The 21,895-nt window shown below is 46.9% G+C and overlaps 1 protein-coding gene and 1 pseudogene across 1 annotated transcript in view; one reads left to right on the top strand and one right to left on the bottom strand.

Moving 5' to 3' along the window:
* The window catches only part of Xxylt1 (xyloside xylosyltransferase 1), a 158,610-nt gene that overhangs the window by 67,492 nt on the left and 69,223 nt on the right, over positions 1-21,895 (top strand). Inside the window, exon 3 of the mRNA XM_076867976.2 lies at positions 14,228-14,360. Within this exon, the coding sequence (XP_076724091.1) occupies positions 14,228-14,360 (133 nt within the window). The remainder of the gene's footprint in view (positions 1-14,227; positions 14,361-21,895) is intronic.
* Positions 7,273-7,769, bottom strand: LOC143408667 (SUMO-conjugating enzyme UBC9 pseudogene; annotated as a pseudogene).

The raw sequence follows: 21,895 nt of genomic DNA, 5'->3' as shown, positions 1-21,895 counted from the left end.
TCATATATATTACAATATTATAAAGTTTCAGGTATTAATTTATTTCTATGCATTAATTTATTTCTAGGCACCGGGCTCTATTCCCAGAATCCATATGCACAGGTTTATTTCTGTGATCATAAAAATGTGTGTGTGTAGTAGAAAACTTGGACGAGTACAAAGAGAAAACTTAAAATAATCTATAATTCCATTATGGGGCAAGGGTAGTCTACAAAGATGACTTCCTAATGAACAATGCCTCCCAGTATTCCACCTTTGTATAGTTCTCTCTCCCTGAATTTGGGCTGGCTCTGTGGCTTGTTTTTGACAAATAAGATATAGTAGAAGTGACATTGCAGGACTTCAGGGCTTTCAGCCTGGGTCTCCTGGAACACTTGTTCTTGGCAAACTCCCTCTGGAACCCAGCTGCCATGATGGAGGAAGCCCAAACCCCAGGGAGTGCCCACATGAAAGCACTTGGTTGGCAGTGCAGCTGACCCCTCCCTGACATCCAGCATCAACTGCTAGTGATATGCACTGTCATCTTAGATGCCCAGCCTGGATGAGTCTTTCAGTGACTCTAGCCTCAGCTGCATCCACATGAGACTCCACCATAAGCCTGGTGATCTGTAGAACCATGGCTGCTCAGTCATAAGGCAGGCACAGACCCCTGATGGCCATAGGCCACCTTCCACGGCCATGGTCCTCTCTATGCAGCTCTATCGCTCGCCTCACGAGCAGACTCTCCCCATGTTTGCTGGGTGACTTGTGGACAGGCATGCCACCATCTGGGCCAGAAAAGATTGAAACAGTGTCAGAGAATAGATGATGAAAGTCCTGCTGCATTTGCATTTTGAGACTAGGAAGGATGTCATTCATTCTGAAACTTTGCACTTGGTGTGGTGCTTATACACAGTAGGGGCTTCATGGCCCACTTGGCTGTGGAGAAGTCTGGGCACAGGTGAGGTCAGTACAGTGCTGTCTGCTGTGCCAGATATGATCAGTGCTGTTCTGAGAACAGGCAGAGGTTGTTGTGAGCATGGGGGAAAGGCCACCTCTGTTCAGAATTATAGGATGGTGGGCCTGGGAAGGGTTGCCAAGAGCATCTGTTTTGTCTTACTGGTCTGGGACAGTTGATGCCCAGGGGAAGTGGCTTACCCATAGGTGGACGTAAAGCCAGGCCTGTGAGCCAAGGCTCTAACCATACTCTCACTTGCCTAAATTACCAAAGGCCGTTTCATTAAATAAGATAGAGCCCCTTGCGTAACTTGTTTAAAAAAAATAAGAACGGGGAAAGGAAGGGTTCTGCCTTCTAAGAAGTGGCCCTGATGGACAGTTCTGCCCCACTTAATTATTAGTTGACTTAAGAATAGCCTGGGGTGGCTGGAGACTTTCCAAGAGGGCATTGGCACCCTGACGACTCAAATGATGGGCACGAGGCCCCAGCATCAGCAACTCTATGCTCCCTCCTTGCCCAATTCCCCTTCAGGCAGCACCAGAACCTCCCAGTCAGGGAATCTTTTGCTTGGTGCAGCCCACCATAAGGGAGGATCCCCGAAAGCTTTGCTTTACAGTAGGATGCCAGCTCATGAACTTTGGTAGGAACAAAAGCATCAGAAAGTCACCAATAGGCAACTATCCTGGTAATATTTTATTTTGACAAGAATCATCAATGGACATCAAGGAAGCAGGTAACTTTGTTGAGGAATAGGCTATTGTCATAGTCTCAAAGCATTTGCCCACAAAATACTGTTGTTGCAAAGAGAAAAATAATAACAGGAATCAACACTAACATCCCCAGTGTTGTGGCACACTGACAAGGGTGTGCCTCCTGAGAAGTAAGGTAGGGTACAGAGAACACTGCATGGCTCCTGTGTCTGTCGCCTTTGCGTCTCTGTGACCAAAACACCCATCAAGAACAGCTTAGAGGAGGAAAGGTTTATTTTGGGACTCATGGTTTCAGAGGTCTCAGTCCACAACTTATTTGCTCTGGGTCCGAGCAAGCAGAGAAGGAGAGAGAGAAAGAGAGGCAGGTGGATGGGGAGAGGTGTATGTGCACCATAGGGCAGATGCACCCTTTCAGGGCAGCCCCCAGGGACCCATCTCCTCTAGCCATGCCTCACCTCCTCACAGTTACCAGCAGCCAGTCCATTCAAACCAGGATGGTCTCATTATATCAAGCTCCCACAATTCAGTCATTTCACTTCTGAACCTGCATGGTCATAGGACTTTTGGGGGACACCTCACATCCAAACACAACAGCTTCTGTAGTTTCCTGATAGATGCCTGACCCAGATCCAGTCATAAGGACACTTTAGGTGAACCCAAATCAAGGGACCTTTTACTTAGTAATTGGCCCTAATTCCTTAAATTGTCCCAGTTGGCAGAACACTAGGAAAGATTGGGGACTTATTGAGATGTGACAACTATTTGTAATCCTGGACCAGAAATTTTGTTTTTGTTTTTGGACAACTGGCAAAATTTGAATAGGACTAGTGATGAGATACTGATGTGCATCAGTTTTGGTGTTGTGCTACTGTCACGGAAGGAAGTGTCCTCATTTCTTAGGAAGTGCATGCTGAAATACTTAGGAGTTAAAAGCTTGGTTACTTTCTCTCTTCTGGGGATTAAATCCAGGAGGATTCTACCTCTGAGCTACATCCCCAGCCTTTTCTTTTAAAGTTTTATTTTGAGACTGCAAGTTCAAGGCCAGCTTCAGCAACTTAGCTCACTAAGCTTGCAGTCCTCCTGTCTCAGCCTCACGAGTTGCTGGGATGACAGGCATGTGCCGCTACACCAGGCTTTTTTCCCCTTTGGTTTTCAGCTGCAGTTTTGTCACTTTGACATTATACTTTTAAATCTTTAATTAAAATCAAAGCAAGTAAGCTTTATTTGATTAAAATAAAAGAAAAACTAAATAAACTTTAAAAGTTTAATTAAAATAAGGAAACGAATTAACTAGTGCTCAAATGCAATCTGGTAGACAGAGTCTTTTCAGTTGTGGACTGTTATGGGGAAAAGCTGGAAGGGGGCTTCTTGGTGGAAATGAGTGGGGAGCATACTTCATAGGAAAGCAACTCACGTGTTGAGTGAAGATGGGAGACTGGGCGCCCAGCACAGGGGCCAGGTCCTTGATTTCCTCAATCCTTGTCTTGTTCTCTTCAGACTCCTAACAGGAGGGGCTGCTCGGGCCTCAGTAGACAGGGAGGCTAGCAGGGAAGTGTTGGTGTATCTCCCGGAGAGGAAACTGAAATGGGGACATTAAATCCTACCTGAGAAGATTATTTGAGGTAAGATGTAAAAGCATAATGCGTGGCATTGAGGTACTTTATCATTTTATCAATAATGGTAAATAGTTCATCCTTTTTTGAAAATTCACATAAAAATTAATATTATAGCATGATATTTTGACAAAAGACACGGAAACCTGAAGAACTCTTTGACCTCTGACTAGTCAGTTTGCAAACCATCTCACAGGGGTAGGTATTGCCACTGAATAGATGACCACTGTATTTTTCCTCTTGCTGCAAAAGATCTGTGAATGGGTAGTTCTTTGCATTTGAGGTGCAGAGAGGCATGTCCAGGTTCATGAAGTGGAAACTCTGGGTTTTCTCCTTGAAAGTTGCTGATGTGGGTTTTTGAGCAGCAGGAATGGTGTAGAGCCCCACTTTTCTGCTGCTGCCATGTGGTCCCAGTCCTTGACAGTGGTTAGGGACTGCCAGAAGGCAGCTCTCGTCACTGGAAGGATGTTAGTGCTACACACCACTCTCTTGCCTATAGATCCAGCAACTGTTCTCAGCTGGAGGAGGCAGAAGAGACCTTAACCTTGAGTGTGAAGATTGTGGTGGACTGCAAGCACTTTGGAGGAGGATGGGTCTTCTGGGTGGAAGGAACAGGCAGCTCAATACTAGAATAAAATGGCAAATTCATAGTTTACACCAAGAAGAACTACTGCCAAAATACAGAAATATTGGAGATGTAAAAGAGGTCGCCAAGGTGCTAGAACATTGAAAGGCAGCTGTGAGTACTTGCTGAGGTATTTGTAGTTAGAGGTCTACAGATGAGCTTCCATGCACACAACCAGGCAGCTGCAGGAAATGTGTTTTCAGTGTCAGCATGGAACAGGGTCTGCCATCAGAACAGTTTCAGGAGATAGCAGCCATCTTGAGTGGATGTCCCCAAACAAGGCATCCTACTCACAGAACTCCTGTGGGCATTGCAGAAACAGTTTGGGGGTTGTGATACTACTGAGGGTCTGCCCAGTTCACTGGGATCTGGCCCTCTCTGACTTGGTCCCTCTTACAAATGACCATGCCTGGAGCCCATGAAACACCGTGCAGGGAGTAAGGCAGGGTACGAAGCATGAGGCAGTGAGGGAGGAAAGGAGCCCTATGGGGTGAGAGACTGAGGCTGGCAGGTCTGGATCTCACTGGTGGGCCACCTTGGCATGGGGAGAGCTGAATGGAGGTCCCCAGGGAGACTAAACCAGAAGGAGTCCAGCTCCACCACTGCAAGGGGACTTCGAAAAAGGTACAGGGATCTGGGCGTAGGTTGGATGGCACGGACTTTGTTCCTGTTCTGCCATTATTGACCATGGGATCTCTTTGGACTTCTATTTCTTTATCTGTGAAGTGGGGAGCCGCAGTTGCTGCTCTGTGTCAACTTTCTCCCTTTTTTATTTATCAGTGAGTCCCATTTATTTGAGGGCAGCTTTATACCATAAAATGTCCTTCACAGTTTCCCTTGCAGCTAGGTATGACCATGACTGAATTTTGTGCAGCCAGATACAAGAAGACATGTTGAAGAGTTGTAGAAAGGCAGCTACAGGGCCTGCCTCATTGCAGGGAGCAGGAGGAGGTGTCCTTCCTCCTTCCTCCTTTCTGTTCCCTGGAATTCAGCCAAGTCTACAGGAGCCCCATGAGGTGACCTAAAGGATGGAGACCAGACCTAGGACAGCCGAAAGGGAAGGCAGAAGGAGCCTGGACCCTTGATACCTGTGGAGCAGCCAGTCTTTCCCTGAATGGCTTAGCCATAGTCTTATGTGTGTTCAGACCATTGTTACTTTACATGTTGTTCTGTTAAATGCAGCTGAACCCAATACACATGGGTACTTCTGTCCCTGGGGTTGTTTTAAGGATTAAATGATCTGACACTCATTTCCTGAGCTGGGAGTGCACACTGACCAGTGTGCATGAGGACCTGCGAGCCCAAGGAGGAAACCTTTGCTAGCTTTCCTAATTTCACACAAATCCATAATGTAGATGGGCCAGTGATGGGGAGGGAGTGTTTAGAATGGAAAGAGAGCAGGCCCAGGAGGTTAGAAATGGGAGTCCCATGACTCCAGAGAGAACCTCAAATGGGGAGTTGGGAATTTGACCCCTTACAGTTTGGGCAGGTCAGTGGTATAATCATCTTTAGAGAACATCTGTTAATTCCACCCAAAGAAGATTGGGTTCTATGGCTTCCATCTCCAGAAGTCTGAAAGAAAGCTGGCTCCTGAAGACTAACAGCCTACCTCAGGCTAACTGTTCCAAACAGGAAGGGGAACTCTAGGTTTGGGAGACCAAAAAGAAAAAAGTCTCTGGCAGATACCAGAGAGACATGTGGAAAGGCCACCAGGGACCATGGACATCTATAGCATAGAAATGGAAGATTTTCAGATGTAAAATCCCACTTCCCTTGCACATTGAACTTCATAAATAGGTGTATGAGCTGTAATTTCATTCGGTCAATAGAAGTGGAGAGGAAAATTTAGACTGGATGTTACGTGTTGTATGTATATATCCCTTGTTTTCCAGCCAAGATCAAAATAAATGAATAAATGAGTTCCATCGAATCCTAAAGCAGATGATTGCACCTAGTCACTGAAGTTGCCAAGACTGACAAAGGAGACCCACCTTACTCTGCAGCAAAAACTACATCTTTTCATAATAATTTGTTTTATTCACAAAACAGGAGCTGAGAGTTAGCAACAACACTATGGCTGACCTATTGCTGACAGTTTCCATGATTTATTCTGAGAGGAGGTGAGCAGGGCTGCAAGAAAGATTTTGTTGTATAGCTAATATATAAAACTGCCTGTGATCATTAATATCAACCTCCTGGCCCCAAACCTCTTATCAGAACTGCTAACAGGTTGCATAAATCATTCTTATGAGCTTCATTTCCTTTTGCATTCCCCCTCCCTCAGAGGTGTGGGCCAGCTGATAATGTGGAAAACATAGATTAGCACACTGGAGGCAGGGACTTCCGGGCTGAGTGGAGCCTGTAGAGCTGACTGTTGGCCAGATCCTGGCGCCCAGGGACCCGGAAGGCAGGAGAGCATGGGGTGAAGAGCAAGCACAGGGCTTTGGAACTTTGAATATGCGTTCTGCTTACCAGCTGTGTCCTTGATTACCTCACTTAATTTCTCTGTTTTCTCATTTGGCAAGTAGAAATAATAATTCTAACCTCGCATTGCATTTGGATGATTCTGTGAGTGTGATATATTTATACATGTTGACAGTTGTCATTAAAGATTTCCTTTCAGCTTACATTTGTGGCATTACGCTTTCTTTTCCAGAGGTTTGGTTTTGGCTTCTGTTCAATGAAGGGGAATCCCAGTAGTCTTCAAAATCCTTGAGAATGAGGGTCTTGGGAGAGGTGGTGGTGGGAATGGGGAACCCTTCTCTGTCCATAGAAGTCTCAGTTAATGCATATTGATGACACGAAGTTTTCTGCTATTTCCACCTTTGATGCAGAAGCTTTTCTTGTTTTTAAAAAAATGGGATTAAAAAAATATATAAACAGCTTATTTACTCTAAACAGCAACACAGACAAACGCCATATAAACACAAAGGAAGGGGTGCAGGTCAAGATGCTGCTGACTTTGGATCAGAGGCGCATTAGCAACAGCCAGGTTCTGAGAGAAGGGTGTGGGAGGGAGGGACAGGGACTTTCACACAGCCCGCTGGAAGCTAGGACAGCTCTGAACAGTGAAGCATGCCTGCATCCAAGCAAAGGAACTAGCTCCTAGGGGTTTACCCAAGTATAAAAGTTTATAATTTTACAGCAATTGAAATACTGACATCAATATTAAAATAAAAGCAAATTTTACATAATAATCAAAAAAATACAAAAGACTGAAGGAAGAGACCCTGTATGAAAAACTGAGGCAATTCAGCAAATTGAGAACTGCATGCCAGTGGCGGAAATGGAAGATGGTGCCCGCCCAACCCTCCCAGGGACCGATAACTGCACAAGCGACTTGAGATTTGCAAAAGGTGTTCTTGCCAAACCAATCCCTTCCTTTTGTGATTCCACAGGGTCACTGTCTATGAGGGTGCAAACTTCTTGGCTTGTGCTTGAACCCTTTTCTCATATTCCACTCTGTTTTGGCAGTAAATCGTGTAGGCTTCTGCTTGAGCGGGGTCTTGGATATTTAATTCACTTAGAAGTTCCTGTATTCCTAATAAGATCTGTTTCATCTTGATGGCTGGCCTGCAGTACTTATCCTCCTCCAGGATGGACAGATAAACTGTACTGGAAGGGTACACATTCAGGTGAAATAGCAATAGCTCAAATTTACATTTCAGTGGTGAGGATGGATAGTCATCTTTGAAGAGCATCCGCAGCTTGAACAAGCCTCCTTCCCACGGAGTCCCCTTCTTTCCTGGGATGACACATTCCCAGTTCATCAGGTTCCTCGTGCCATCTGGGTTCTTAGTGGGGACAGCCACAAAGCCAAAGGGATAGTCCTTCCTCCAAGCTTTTCTCTCCTGGGCAAGTCTGCTGAGGGCAATCCTCGACATGTTCAAAGTCCCTGGGCGGCCACGGCCTGGCACATTGCAGGGGCAGAGGCTGCGGTGTTCCCTTTTTCTCAGATAATGGGGTTTAAATAGGGAGCTTCAGACATGTCTGAGGACTTTTCTCAAAAATTTGTATGTGATGGGTCAAACAGTTGAGTAAGGCACTTTTATGATTGATTTCTTATTGGACCTTCTTAGATAAGTTGCCAAACCTCTCTGAGCCCCAGGTTTCTCCTTTGGAAGTAGGAGGTACTCATATTCCCTAGCATAAGTGCAGGGGAGACTCATTAGCTGAGTCAGGAAACAAGGAGCCCTCAGCAGAGCCCTGGCATACAGACACCCTCTCCCGGCTCCTGGAGAGGAAGTGCTTTTCTGACCAGGCTGGAGGAGCCCCAGGAATCTGTGTCCACAGCCTTGGACTCTTGGTGTCTCTTGCTGTGTTCCTTCAGAGCCGCTATTCCCATAGTTCACCAGCTGCCCTGCAGCTGGGCCTTCCATTGCGAGTGAATAGGGAAGGGCACTTTGAGGGCCAGGGCCAGGGCCAGGGCCAGGGCCAGGGCCAGGGCCAGGGCCAGTTGGGAAATCACCCAAGTTTCCTGTTGGATGTGAGAACCACCACAGCCAATTCTAAGCACAGATCCCCTTGCAGACACAGCCCAGCCTGTGATCACAGCGGCAGGCCATCCATCCGTCATGTGCTCGGAGCCCCTTGAGGGGTGGGGCCGTCCTGGTGTAGCTGGTGGGGCACACAGGGACTGTGGTTCTCAAAACAGCCTCTCTCGGGTCATGAGCCTCTCAGTTAGGGGAAGTCTCCGCCTCGTCCACTTGCCCTTTGGCTCCTGAAGGACAGAGGTATTGCCAGACAGCAATTAAAAAGCTCCAGAGTACGATAAAGCAGGTGGCAAATGGCTGCAGTATTTCAAAGTGGACACCGAGAAAACAGGCCCCCTCTCCCGGCAGCTGCTTCCAGGTCTGCTGTATCAGGACGCCAGAGTCACATAGCTCAGTGTTGTCATCGTTCCCGCGTCTTCTCAAACCCTTTCCCTGCCCATGGAAGCTTGGGCTGCTGTTCTCCAGTGAAAACCCTCTGATGGGTATGTAGTTATCCCTGGGAAGCTCCGAAGCGGTTTCAAGATAGAAAGGGAGCAAGCTGCCTGCTTGGGGAACCTGCCTGTTTCCCAGGGTGGCCGTCCTACTCGCTCTTCTTCCTTTCCTGAACATGTTGTTCTGTGTGTGTTAAGATGACGTGTCTGCCAGGGATTGTTTCTGGGGAGGGAGGAGAGGGAAAGGAAAGGCGTCTTTTTTCTTTGGGGTTTTTTCCCTTGTGCTGCTCGTATTCCGGTGTCATTGATCACTCACCCTGGGCTGTAGTTCCACGCGTGGTCAGATGACATGCCTTGTGGCTGATTTAATTGGAAGCTGATGAGTTGGCCCAGCCAGTTTCTGGACAGGAATGTCGATTGGGACTTTCCCTGCTTTTATGAATGCCATGAACGTGGCCTTCTGCAGGTCAGTGCCCCCCCAGCAGGGCCTGGCGTTACAGGGCCTCAGACACATCCCCTTGTGAAGAAAGGACAGCATTTTCTTATTGATTCTTTTTAGTCATACATGACAGTAGAGGGTATTTTGTCGTATCATACATACATGGAGTATAACTTCCCGTTCTTGTGGTTGTGCGTGATGTGGAGTTATGCTGATCGTGTATCATATATGAACATGGGGAAATTATGTCTGGTTCGTTCCACTGTCTTTCCTACTCCCATCCCCCCTCCATTCCCTTTATTCCCCTTTGTCTAATCCAGTGAATTCTTCCCTCCTCCACCTTATTGTGGGGACCACATTTTCTACTGTGTCCCTTGGAGCTGAAGCACAAGTGGAATTATGTGTCAGACCAGAGAGCCCTGGATCCTTTTCCCCCTTTCAGGTGGCATACTTCAGTGGGTTGCCAGACTGTCATCTGGGGAGCTCATGTGGTTCTGTCCTCTCCAGGGCAGGCAGCGGAGTTCACCCAAGGAGAATGCTCAGCACAAGTGTGCGCCTCCGATGCCAGGGGCCCACGCAGCACTGACCCTGCACGTGGAAAGCTTCCCTCTGGCATGTATTGATGCTTCACTCTTATTGATATGATTTAAGCAAATGCATAAGAAAATTTCTAACCATGAGGGGCTGGTTAGAAGGTATAACTAATTGGACATTGCAGCAAACACTTTTCCAGAAACAAAACAGGTCTGACTAGAACAGGGAACCGGGAGGTGGATGACAAGCATCTTTCTCTTGGTGGCTGAGGGTCTCTTGCCAGGCACTGAGCCTGTGACTCCTGGGGCCACTCAGTATCTGCAGTGTCGGATCTGGCTCCTGTCTTCCTTTGAGTTTAACACAACTCAAGGTATGTTCTCAGAGGGGTGTAAAGATTGGTTCATTTCTTAGCATCTCTGCCTGAGGTTGAATGGGGAGAACAACATTCTCTTTCCAGAGAACTGGCTGTGAGATGTGAGCCTGTGGTCGTCTCACTTCTTTTCTTTTACACTCCTTATTTATCTTCAGGTTGACATTTGTGTGGGCTGATAATGTGGATACCTCATGAGCTGGTTGTGCTGGGCACCTTTAGGCCACAATATTATGTTTTCTGCTGTCCAGGAGTTTATGGCCCATGTTGAAAGGATGGGCTGAGGTCTAATAAGCACAAGAGCATCAGCTGGGGAGTCAGAGACCTGAGTTCTCAGATCAGCTCTGCCTCTTAACTTGATTGTGTGACCCCTGACAAGCCCCTCTTTTTCTTTGTTCCTCAGTTCCCCACCTGTAAAATGGGTAGATTGCCTTAGTTATTACCAGGCTGTCTGTTCAGATCTGTCATTCTCGATTATTCTGTTTATACACATCCATGTCCTTCCTGGATGCTGGCCATTATTTTGAGTTTTGTAGGTGTCTTGTCTGCCTTTCTCAGACATTCTTCCCTGTGCATGATAGATATCATTTCCACCTGGCTTTGGGAACAAGTGTCGCATTCATTCATTCCTTAAATTTCAGTGGTCCTGCTGCCGTTTTACCAGCTGTCTTTCAACCAGCATCTCCTCTGGGCCATCACTATGACTGTCCCTTCCCTGCAGCAATCTCAATTTGACCTCAGAGCACCTTCATCATTATGAATAAACTGCTCAGGTATAGTCCTCATGGAGATGGCTTCACCATGGCCAGAAACCAGAGGACAAGTCCCTTTAAGCAGTCTCATGCTAATGAATTGTAGTGTTCCTGGTAAGCATGGCCCTCCTCTCAGCAGTCGACAGTTACAACTTGGCATCTGATTTCATAGTTTCATAAAAGGATACCTTCTGGACAGATGCCTGTGTGACAATACAGGCTCTGTGGGAAGCTTCCAGCCTCCCTGAATAAAAAGGAACGGTCTCTGTCCCCTGCCTGGGCCTGTCCTTTCTCATCAGGGTGAAGGGGTCTCTTTGTGTTGAGCTGTGGCTGCTTTCCTTCCTAGTCAGTTACCTCATTGGGTGAAGCACCCCCGAATCAGTGCTGACAGCTGCAGAGGCTCCTGGATGGTGCTCTAGGAATGAGGAACTGTAAGTACGGTTAACGCACCTCCGAGTCCTGGGTCCTGAGGCTGCCTGGGACCTTTCAGGATTCGCTTCCAGCCAGTGTGCACAGGGCAGGGAAAGTGCACGGATTATGGAGAGGTTCATTAAGACATGACAGGAATCTGCCGAGATGAGGGAGCAGGGTCTCTTTAGGAAGCATCTGATGTCTCTAGCTCTGCGCTCCTGGCACGACCCCCTCCTCTGTGCAAGAGTGGTGAGCAGGTGCAGAGGGAACAACGGCTAGGGACAGCAGCCATTCAGGGGCACAAAGAAGAGGTGGCAATATGTGACCAGGGCCGACCCAGACAGCCCAGGGAGGGAGTCATTCAGGCTGCTGCTTGTAGAATAAATGGGACTCAGGTGGCCTTAAAGGCCCAAGGGTGCACATGGTGTGTGGGAGACTCCCATGAAGAACTTCATTAGGATTAAGTGGATGGATTCTTCTCTTCCACCAGAGGTTTCTTTAGGTACAGCAACATTACCATAAAGTCCTTGTGTACTTTCCTGAAAATCCATACTTGACCAGCTTGCTGCCCAGAATTATTCTTGTCTCTCAACATCCCTGGCCCTTTCTGGTAGCCCTGGACCCCTGTGTGGCGTAGCAGAGCCAAAGTGTGCCTCCCTAGCACCTCTCTGAAGGGGAACTGGGATGCCCTGGAAGGAGTGTGCTCACTTTCAAGTCAAGCAGACCGAAGCTGCGGCCCCACTCCAACATGGATTTCTTGTGTGATCTTGGGCCAGTGTTTTTTCATCTCAGAAAAGGAATAACTCTGCTTAATGTATTGGGCAATTATAGGAAATAAACTGTTTTGCTGGGGCGATGCTGGCCCCCGAGAAACTCCTTGAGAAAAGTGTTCTTCTGGGTGGCCATCGTGGCTGTTGCTGGAAGCACTCCCTGGGCCAGGAGGCTGAGGTTCCCCAGCTCTCATAACCCTGTCAACACCGCAGAACTGCCACTGTGATCCTCAAAGCTGCCCCATCTCCTGGCCCAAGGCCCTGATTCCTCACCCTTCTTATCTGCGGAACTGGGACCATGGGATTTCTCTGCGGGGAGGGTGTACTCTCCTGTCCCTGTCTCTCTAGGACTTTCTGTGGCCCGGCTTTTCCATGTGTAAGAGCTGCCTGAAACCTGGGTGTGGGAGCCTGGCACATGAGATGGACCCAAAGAAAGAAGATAAATGGCTGGAGATGTGTGTGCCACGGGGTGTCCCCAGCCCCAGATGGCTGGCCCTTGATGGTCCACCCGTCTACCATGACTTCTTGGTGACTGCAGCTTTCACTCCTGGGCATTCTTTCCCATCCTTTCCTCATGTCACCACTGCGGTCCTTCCCTCTCTGTGCAGGGCCTCCTCAGAGGGCAGCAGGCGCCCCGAGGCTCTGGCCAAGGCTTGTCTCTCCTCCTCCCCCTGTTCAGGGCGCCGTCTCCGAGACCAGCAGTCACTGCACAGGCTTCCAGACCTCCAGGCTGCCCCCTGACTCCTTGGTTGTCGCTCTTGTTGTTGTTTTTAGGTCCAGGAAGGAAAACAGCCCTTTCACTCCTCTCCTGTGGGGGCTGCAGTGTGCAGGCAGCAGGATCCACATCTGTCTGCCTGGCAGGCTCCGGCTCCCCTCCCCTGCCCTCTTGTGCGAGGGCCAGAGCAGCCCAGCAGCCTCTTGCTTTCCTCTGGCCTGAGCAACTGGATTCTCATCTGCTATAATGTTTTTCTTTTTTCTTTTCTAAAAGAGTCACGTAGAATGTCAACTAAGGTTTTGATTCTGCGTCACAAAGGAAAATAGAACAAGGAACAAATGAATCAGTTTTTCTTGAATTATAAGCTGTGATTTTTTTTTGTGTGTGTGTGTATGTGTGTGTGTGTGTGAACTAATTTAGAGGTTGGCTATTGAATTCCAAAAACATATCTGAGTGTTTGCTGAATACCAAACCCTGAACAATGGATGGAGGCCAGGATGCCAAAGATGTGGTCCCAATCCTCAGAGGGTAGCCTGTCCTCAGAGAGTCGTAATGCTATGACTGGCCAGGCAAGGAAAGGTGGTAGGGAGCAAAAGGGCGAACCCTGATGTTCTAGAGTGGGTGTGGGTGTCACTTAACCTCTTCTTTCCCATGCTTAGGACCCAGCGTAAGTCCTCCTCCAGGAAGTCTTCCTTGAATGCTTCAAGCCTTAGTGAGTCTCCTGCTGTCCAGACTCTGGATTCCTAGAGCCTGTAAGATTTCCCACACCCCAAACTCATCCTCCAGCCTCCCTGTCTCAATGAGATGAGTACTGCCCTCACGATTTTAATAGATGGGGCAACTGAGGTTCAGAGAGTAAAACAGCCTTCCAAGGGTCGCAGGTTTAATCAGCAGCAAAAGTGGAACTTGAGCTCATGTGTTCTGACCCAGGCCCAGTCCTTTTCCTTGGTATAGTACTTGCTCTCCTGTATCGTTCAGCATCAGGCACCCCTCTAAGGAATCTGCATGGCCCTTCTAGTCCATGCTTCAGCTCTAGCTCCTCTCTGCTTGCAGGCACCTGCCCTAGTGAGGGGCCTAAGCTGGTGATGTCTTTTCTTTCTCTCTTTTGTGGAGTGTTAACACCCCATGCTCCAAAGAGAAAGCACTGAACACTTTTGAGTTTTATGTGGGGTGTCATAGTGTATCATCCAGATCAGAGACTTGAGAGTGAAATGAGCAATTTAACACTGGACAGCATACGAGACAAGCCCTACCACTGAGCTAAACCTAAGCTCTCTCTTTTTTATTTTGAGATAAGTTCTCACTAAATTGCTGAGGCTGGCCTCAAACCTGTGACCCTCCTGTCTCAGCCTCCTGAGTTTCTGGACTTACAGGTGTGCACCACCACACCTGGCCTTATTTTCTTTCTTTTTTTCTTCTTCCTCCAGAGATACAGCGGATCATTCAACTGGACCTCGATCTAAAGTATAAGACCAACATCCGGGAGTTGTTTGAAGAGTTTGACAATTTCCTGCCAGGTGCCATCATTGGCATAGCCAGAGAGATGCAGCCAGTGTACAGGTAGGTAGTGCTGAGACCCCTCCCCACCCTGTCCTCTCTTCTTCCACCCACAGAGATGGGGTTTGCGGTGTGCACTCTTCCCACACTTGTGGCCTTGGGAACACATTCCTACTTCCTGAGGATAGCCTGGGCAGGCAGTTTGGCCCCTAAGCTGAGATGCTGCCCCAATACTTTGGGTGGCATTGTGACATTTTTCATTTGGAAAGCCCAGTTGTTTCAATTGTTGGTTCTGGTTAAGCTCAGAAGTTTAAAATCTTGAACTTTGCTGGCAGAGGAGGTGTCAGGTTTTAACCTACATTCTGGTGACCAACTGGGCTTTCTTTGCCTTGGAATCGCCATGACCCCTCTCATACATGATGGGGGCGGGGGAGGGGGCTGTTGGGTGGCATTATGAGGAGGGAAAGGCAATATCTCCTGGGAACACTGATTGCATGAGCTGGCCTAGGTGAAAGCGGCTTCTGCATGAGGCAGAGTTTGGTTGTCAAGTGCATGTCACAGAAAAACTCCACATCTGGGAGCCAGATGTGTTAAAGAATATTCTCTGTATAGCCCCAAACTAAAAACAGCTTATATGTTTTAGACAACATAATGGCTAAATAAAATGTGTTCATCTAGTTGAATGCTAGATAGCAACAAAATGAGCCAGTGGTGGCTACGGGCGATGATAGCCAGAACTAAGTGGCAGGCTTTGGGGGTGCATAACATGAATGCTCAAAATTATAAGGAAAACCAAGGAGAGATCCCCAAAGCCAGGGTGGTTGGGGGAGGATAAGAGGGATTGTGCTTTATTTGTCCACCAGGGTAGGTATGTACATGTGGCACCTACCCTTTTGTGTATTGTGTGTGCTTATATACTATAGTTACCGGTGGAAGGGAGGAAGAGCAGAAGCAGGCATTGTTGAAAACTAAGTCCCATGGCCTTGGTTCCATATTGCTAACTCATCCTCCAACAGGTAGAGTGACACCTCACCCAGCGCCAGAGCTGCCCAAGTTTTCTCAGAAAGAGCTGGGATTCCTCTGTCCCCTGGGCTTGCAGGCCACTTGTTCTCTGGGTAGCCTCCAATGACGGCTCCCTGTGGACGTTCCTAGAGAGAGGCCCAGTCACTAGAGAGCTTCAGGCCCAGGCATCTAGTGACTCAAAGCTCCAGTGTCCCCGGAGGAGAGATAGGAGAAGGAGAGACAGTGGAATGAATCTGACATAATTTACCATGTACATATATGAAAACAACACAGTGAATCCCACCATCAGGTACATCCTTAAGAATGGGATCCTAACCAGAATAAGATATATTCCTTGCTTTTATAATTAAAGTATATTCTGCTTTCATGTATACTAAAAAGAACCAATAACTAAATTAAAAAAAAAAAAGGGAGAGGAAGGAGAGACAGCCTTCACTTGGTGGTGGCTAGTTGCAAGTCTCAAATCACATAACAGGAAATTCCTGCAAGGCCTCTGAATGAGCTGATAATTCCTGGGGCCTTGTGGGCTGTTCTCCCTTACATAACCCTTTTCCAAGTGCTCCACAGTCACTGGGGGGAGGGGAATCTTATTCTGCAGTGGAGGGTCAAGGATGGGTTTTAGGCAAATTGCTGCCATCTTAATTTACCTTCAGGTAAATAGTATCTTGTGTTGGAGTTCCAGATTCCATGTAGGGAGGTGATAGGGGCATTAGACATAAAGTCCTAGGTGCTAGTTGCAGCTCTGCCACTGCATGAGGAGCCCGGGGTTCCCCCTCCGAGCAGAGGAACAGATGAGCTCCAGGACCTCCCTTGTCCAGCTCTAGCATTGGTGGTCTCAGACCTTCTGACCCTCCTGTCTTCCCCTGTATCCAGAGGCTGCTTATCTGCAGATGAGCTCCCAGGGCTTGCTCAGTTCCTCCTGGTCCCCTGACATGTTTAGATTGGGCTGACTGAAGTGCCATGGATTAGGGAAGCCTGCGAGCTCCTGTTGGGAATCTTCTCATGTAATCCAAGAGAACACCTAGAAACCTCATCACACTTAATTTAGATAATGTTGGCCAGAATTTCTATCTTAGATTTTTAGAAACAGTGAAACTTAAATCAACTTAATTATTTGGCCTTCCCAAAAGAAATATCTGAAAGATTTTGGATTTAAAATGAAATTGAGCCAGTTACTATTATGGTGATACCATGAGTACTGCGAGCCCTCCACCATGCAGTGTCCAGGCATGCTGTGTACAGGGCACAGGCTTGCAGAAGGAACAGAAATTCAGACTCCTTTATGTGACCCTTCTTTTGCCCCTCCAAATCGTTTCTAAAGGCCTCTACTAATTAAGGCTGGGAATGACTGTCCTAGACTACTGTCACCTACTGGCTCTGTGGAATTATCTTTTAAAGTATGCATTGTTACTATTTGCTGAGGCTGGCAGCAGACAAGGAATGGAGTATTTTTGCCTTTTTCCACAAGAAAACTAGAGTCTCCTGTGTCCTGGAAGGCTGGTATCAGTATTTGCAGCTTTGGGATTTTCACCTGGCAGGGGTGGGAGGGAGGATTAGAGGAGAAAGAGGGTGGGAAATGGGGAGAGTAAGCCATGCCCACGGGAGTACAGGTAGAACAGGGCCCCTCTCTTGCACAGGCAGCCTCAGCCCCACCTCCTGGTCTTGGTCGTCACAGTCTGTGGGACCCGTGCCCTGTCTTCTTTCCTGATGGGTTCCTGTAGAGGTGGCCACTCACCCCACACCTATATTCTTTGCCCTCCAATGACCCAGGGGTCTCCCTAAGTGGCAAGTGTGGTGTGGACAAGTTATTTATTGTACGTGGGATCTGCTAGCATCCATGAGGGGAAAGGGAAATTAAAAACAAAACAAACAGCACTGAAGCTCCACTTGACTGGCTCAGGCCACGGGCTCTGGTCTGGAAACCCACTGGGCAGAAGCAGACGTGGATCTTGCCAACTATGCCATTTTTATAGTCACTTGTCCCACAGCTACTGTACTTCAAAAGGGCACATGTCCAGTCATTTTTATGACTTCTTCCTCTCTATTGTGTGCCACAAGTGTTCAAAGCTTAGAGGAAGGTGGGGAGAAGTATTTCCCACTGTCCTTTTGACAAATAGCTTTTTTACAAGTTTTTCCCCAATTGTACATCTAGCTAACTGTTTTCTGGACAATGGAGATTCTAGTCTGTTAGAATAGTGATGGAGGCCAGGCATGGTGTGTATACCTGTAATCCCAGCAGCTCTGGAGGCTGAGGCAGGAGGATCACAGGTTCAAAGCCAGCCCCAGCAACTTAGCCAGACCTTGTCTCAAAATAAAAAATAAAAAGTTCTGGGGATGTGACTCAATGAATGGGTAAGCCCTCCTGTGTTCAGTCTCCTCTACAAGGGGGAAAAAAAGTGATGGAGGGTGCTTTCTCTCTTAGGATCTTTTATGGGGTCACACATCCCTTGTCCTTTGTCATCTGAAAACTGGGGTACATGGTCATCTTCAATGGAATGCTGCACTTCCTGACTATGACTCTTTCTTTGCCTCTTCTTCAAGAGCTAGACCCTGGATGGGTCCTTTGGGGGTGATGTGCTTGATTGGGATAAATACCCAAAAGGAGAGAAGACTCAAGTGCTTTCTCTGTAATGGAAAAATTATATTTTGCAGATATATGCCATGTGAAGTTGCTTCCTTATGAATGAATTAGAAAAGTCAGGACCCTTTTTTTTTTTTGCAGCCTATAGAAATTATGCAGTTGCACCATCAGGAAAGCAGCTCGATACAGCAGAGATGGTGTGGGGTGTGTGCAGAAGCAAGTTAGACTTTAGTCACTGGATTCTCTGACCTTCTGTTTCTTCATGTGTAAGTGAGGGTAAATGTATCTAATGCACACAATTATTGAAAAACTCAAATGAAATAATGCACTGAGGAGTTTCTGGTGTGGAGAGATCCTCAGCAAAGGTGCTTCCTCCCTCCTGCCTTGACCCTCACAGCTCCATTCTGAGTTTTCTTTACCAGTTGATTTGTGCTTCTAGACTCCTGCTACTTCCACCCGCCCCCACCACACAGGGCTGCCTGTTAAGCTGTAGGATACCAGTTGCACTGAACTTCAGATAAAACAGACGTAGTGTTTTGTGTCATAAGTCTGTTCCAAATGTTGTGTGGGCATCTTTATACTAAACAATCATTACGGTTTGTCTGAAATCTAACTTTAATGGGATATCCTGTTTGAGTTTCCCTAAATCTGGCAGCCCTACCCCTCTCCAAGTTTTAAAACCTTCCCTTTTTAGCAGGAGCGAGGGATCTGGCTTTCCTACAAGATCCTTGAGTGAGCAGGAACAAAGGGTGCAGAAGTGAAGCTTGTGAGGGAAAACAGGGCCAGAGAATGAAGGGCAGGAGGCGGCCCTCAGAGTCGCAATGAGGCCAGGCCTGAGCTGCCTGGCCTGCAGGACCCAGGAGCCAACTGGCCCAGGTCACTGGGGAGACCTCTGGGGTCAGGAGGGCTGGCATGGCTTAGCTTCAGGTCACAGAATTCCTTGTGACCCTGGAGAGGGGGAGAGAGAGGAGGAGCCTGGGTTTTTGTCACTCTGTCCTGGAGCTGGCCAGAGGAGCTTCTGAGTGGCAGCTTTGATGAGGGGTGTTGGCTTTGGGGGGTGGCTTTTTGTGTGTGGGGTGGCTTCCGGTTGCTTTCTCCTGGCTCCGCATGCCTGCTGTGCACTGGAGTGAGCCCAGACCCTCACAGAGGGAGCAGCAGGCTAATCCTGTCAGCTGCTGCAAATACGCCACCAGGCAGGAATTTGCTTTTGTGTCAAGTATTTTAATAGTGTCCACTCTTTCATCCTTTAGGCCACGTGGTTTTTAAATTGACAGTGCTATACCAGTCTAGCTTCCTTTCAGAAGCTTGGAATGAAAATGTTCATCCAGCTTCTACAGCTGCCTTATCCCACTCTGAGGACTGGTGCAGAGCTCTCAGAGGAGTATAGGGGAGAAGGGAGGAAGGATGTGGACTGGCACCCACTGCTGCCTCTCCATCACTGTGTGACCTTGAGCAAGTCTTTGACCTCTCTGAACATTAGTTTCTTTAGTTGAAAAATGGAAATTAAAGCACCGAACAACACAATATAGGGCAGAGTTGATGGGAGATTAAATTAGACGATGTGTTTTCGGTGCCTGATATGGAGCAGCACTGGGCAGTGGTAGTGGCAGTGTTATCCAGAGTCCTAGGATGGCTACAAATTAACTCTAGGACTCCAGGAAATCGTATAATCATTGAACCTCAGTTTCTATGTATGTAAAACTAGGGCTACTGGTAACATAACTGGTGCTAATCTTTTAGCTTCTAGGCATCTGAACCCCCTTCTCAGTTTGAGGAAGTCCCTGCCCTATCACCCTCCTTCTACTCTGAAGACCAAAAGGCTGGATGCTGTCTTCCCTAGCTTCTTTGAAGTTAGCAAGGGTGTGGGTACTGTGTTCCCCTCCTTCCCTGCCTCCCCTAAGGAAATTACCTTCATAAATTGAAGGTACTTTCACTATATACCTTAAACAATATAAGGCATTTGCAAAACAGAAACTGACAGTGTTACAATGAGAAAATAACTAGTCTACAAAAGCAGGGAAATTTTAATGTCCCAAGAGAAAATTGAAAACCAAGAGATCAAAGGAGGGGAAGATGTGTGCACAGAACTTCAGTACAGTCACAGCAGAGGAGGAAGGAAAGGGAAGAGGGGAGAGGCCGAGAGGGCCAGGGCTAGCAGCCTGCTTCTGCCACCCCTGCGCCGGGGGTGTCTCCGGGTCCTGCTCCCCTGTGCAGAGGGTGAGCTGATGGCCACTGTCTTTGCTTTCTGACTCCAGACTGTGGCCATGGGCCATGTTCATCTCATTTTTAAGCCCTCTGTGACCTTTCCCCTTCTCTCCTTAAATTAAAAAAATATATATGAAAGCAATTATTTAAAAAAATCCTCTAACAGCATATTGTTTTTTGAGAAATTTTCTACAAGTTTATTGGTGTGTGTATGTAAATCAATTTCTGTTTTATATGCCCTGTGCATTTGTTTTTGGTTCATTTACTGTGTATCTTTAAAAAAAAAAAATACTTTGTTTGTAGTGCTGAATATGGACCCAGGACTTGTGCATGCTAGGCAAGCACTCTGTCTCTGCGCTAGCTCCAGCCCTTCACAGCGTGTCTTGACCATCCTTATACCTAACTAATTAAACATTGCTAGATTCTTGGGATCACTCATTTTCTACTTTTTATTATGGAAAACTTTTTTTTTTTTTTTTACTTGTAAATGGACACAGTATCTTTATTTATTGTTTTATGTGGTACTGAGAATCAAACCCAATGCCTCACACACGCCAGGCAAGCACTCTACCATTGAGCCATAGCCCAGCCTGATATGGAAAACTTTTAACATGTACAAAAGTAGAGGGAATCATATGATGCTCTGGTGCTCTGATATTGTAATCTCCATGCAGCCTTCGTGATGACCAGCCCCGACCCAGTCTTATTTCATCTCTATCCCACTCACTTTTCCTCTTCCCCAGATTATTTCAAAGCGGATCCTTAGTGTCACACCATTTCATGTGTGAATGTCATGTAAGTTTTTTTTAAACAAACCTGCTATTGCAGGGTGAGGAGCTGCGGGCATTGTGGGAATCCATGGAGTCATTGTGTCTGAAGGTTCCTTAGCATAGATTAGTTGGCATGAGAGAGGAAAATAGATGGGGGCTCCCTTGCCTAGCCAGCCAGCATTTTCCATCTCTCTCCAGATTGTCTCAAATCAGGATGTGCATGTAACTGGCACGTCTGGGAGGCTTTACAGCTGATATAAATTCATTGTTCACTAGGTTTCGTCAGAGAGCCCTGCCACCATGCCTTAGGATGCATAAACTAGGACTTGAAGATAAAAGGTGTTAGATTCTCTTCTATCCTCTAACACCTGAAGATGGATTTCTTGGTCCTGTTCTTGTGTTTGGTTTTTTAAAAAATTATCCAAAATCGAGCCTGTCAGTTTCTGTTAGAGTTGAAACTGAGTGAAGAGGGAAAGCATACCATCTTTTTCTTTCTTTCTTTCTTTTTTATTTGTTTTAATTAGTTATGACAGTAGGATACATTTATGTACTTTGATATATCATACATAGATGGGATATAATTTCTCATTTTTCTGAGTGTACATGTTGCAGAATTATATTGGTCATGTGGTCACATATAAACATACAGTAATAATGTCTGTTTCTTTCTACTATCTTTCCTATCCCCATATCCCCTCCCCTCCCATCAACTCCCTTTACCTAATCTAAGGTAATGTTATTCTTCCCTAGGGCCCCCCTGCCTTATTATGAAATAGCATCTGCATATTAGAGAAAACATTCGGCCTTTGGTTTTGTGGGATTGGCTTATTTCACTTAGCATGATATTCTCCAAGTATTTACTGGCAAATGCCATAATTTTACTCTTTTTTAAAGCTGAGTGATATTCCATTGAGTATATATACCACATTTTTTTATCCGTTCATCTATTGAGCGATACCAAAGTTGGTTCCATATTCTAGCTATTGTGAGTTGAGCTGCTATAAACATTTGATGTGGCT

Source organism: Callospermophilus lateralis, chromosome 10 (assembly GCF_048772815.1).
Source record: "Callospermophilus lateralis isolate mCalLat2 chromosome 10, mCalLat2.hap1, whole genome shotgun sequence".
Lineage (NCBI taxonomy): Eukaryota > Metazoa > Chordata > Mammalia > Rodentia > Sciuridae > Callospermophilus > Callospermophilus lateralis.
This window is presented reverse-complemented; position numbering and strand designations above follow the sequence as displayed.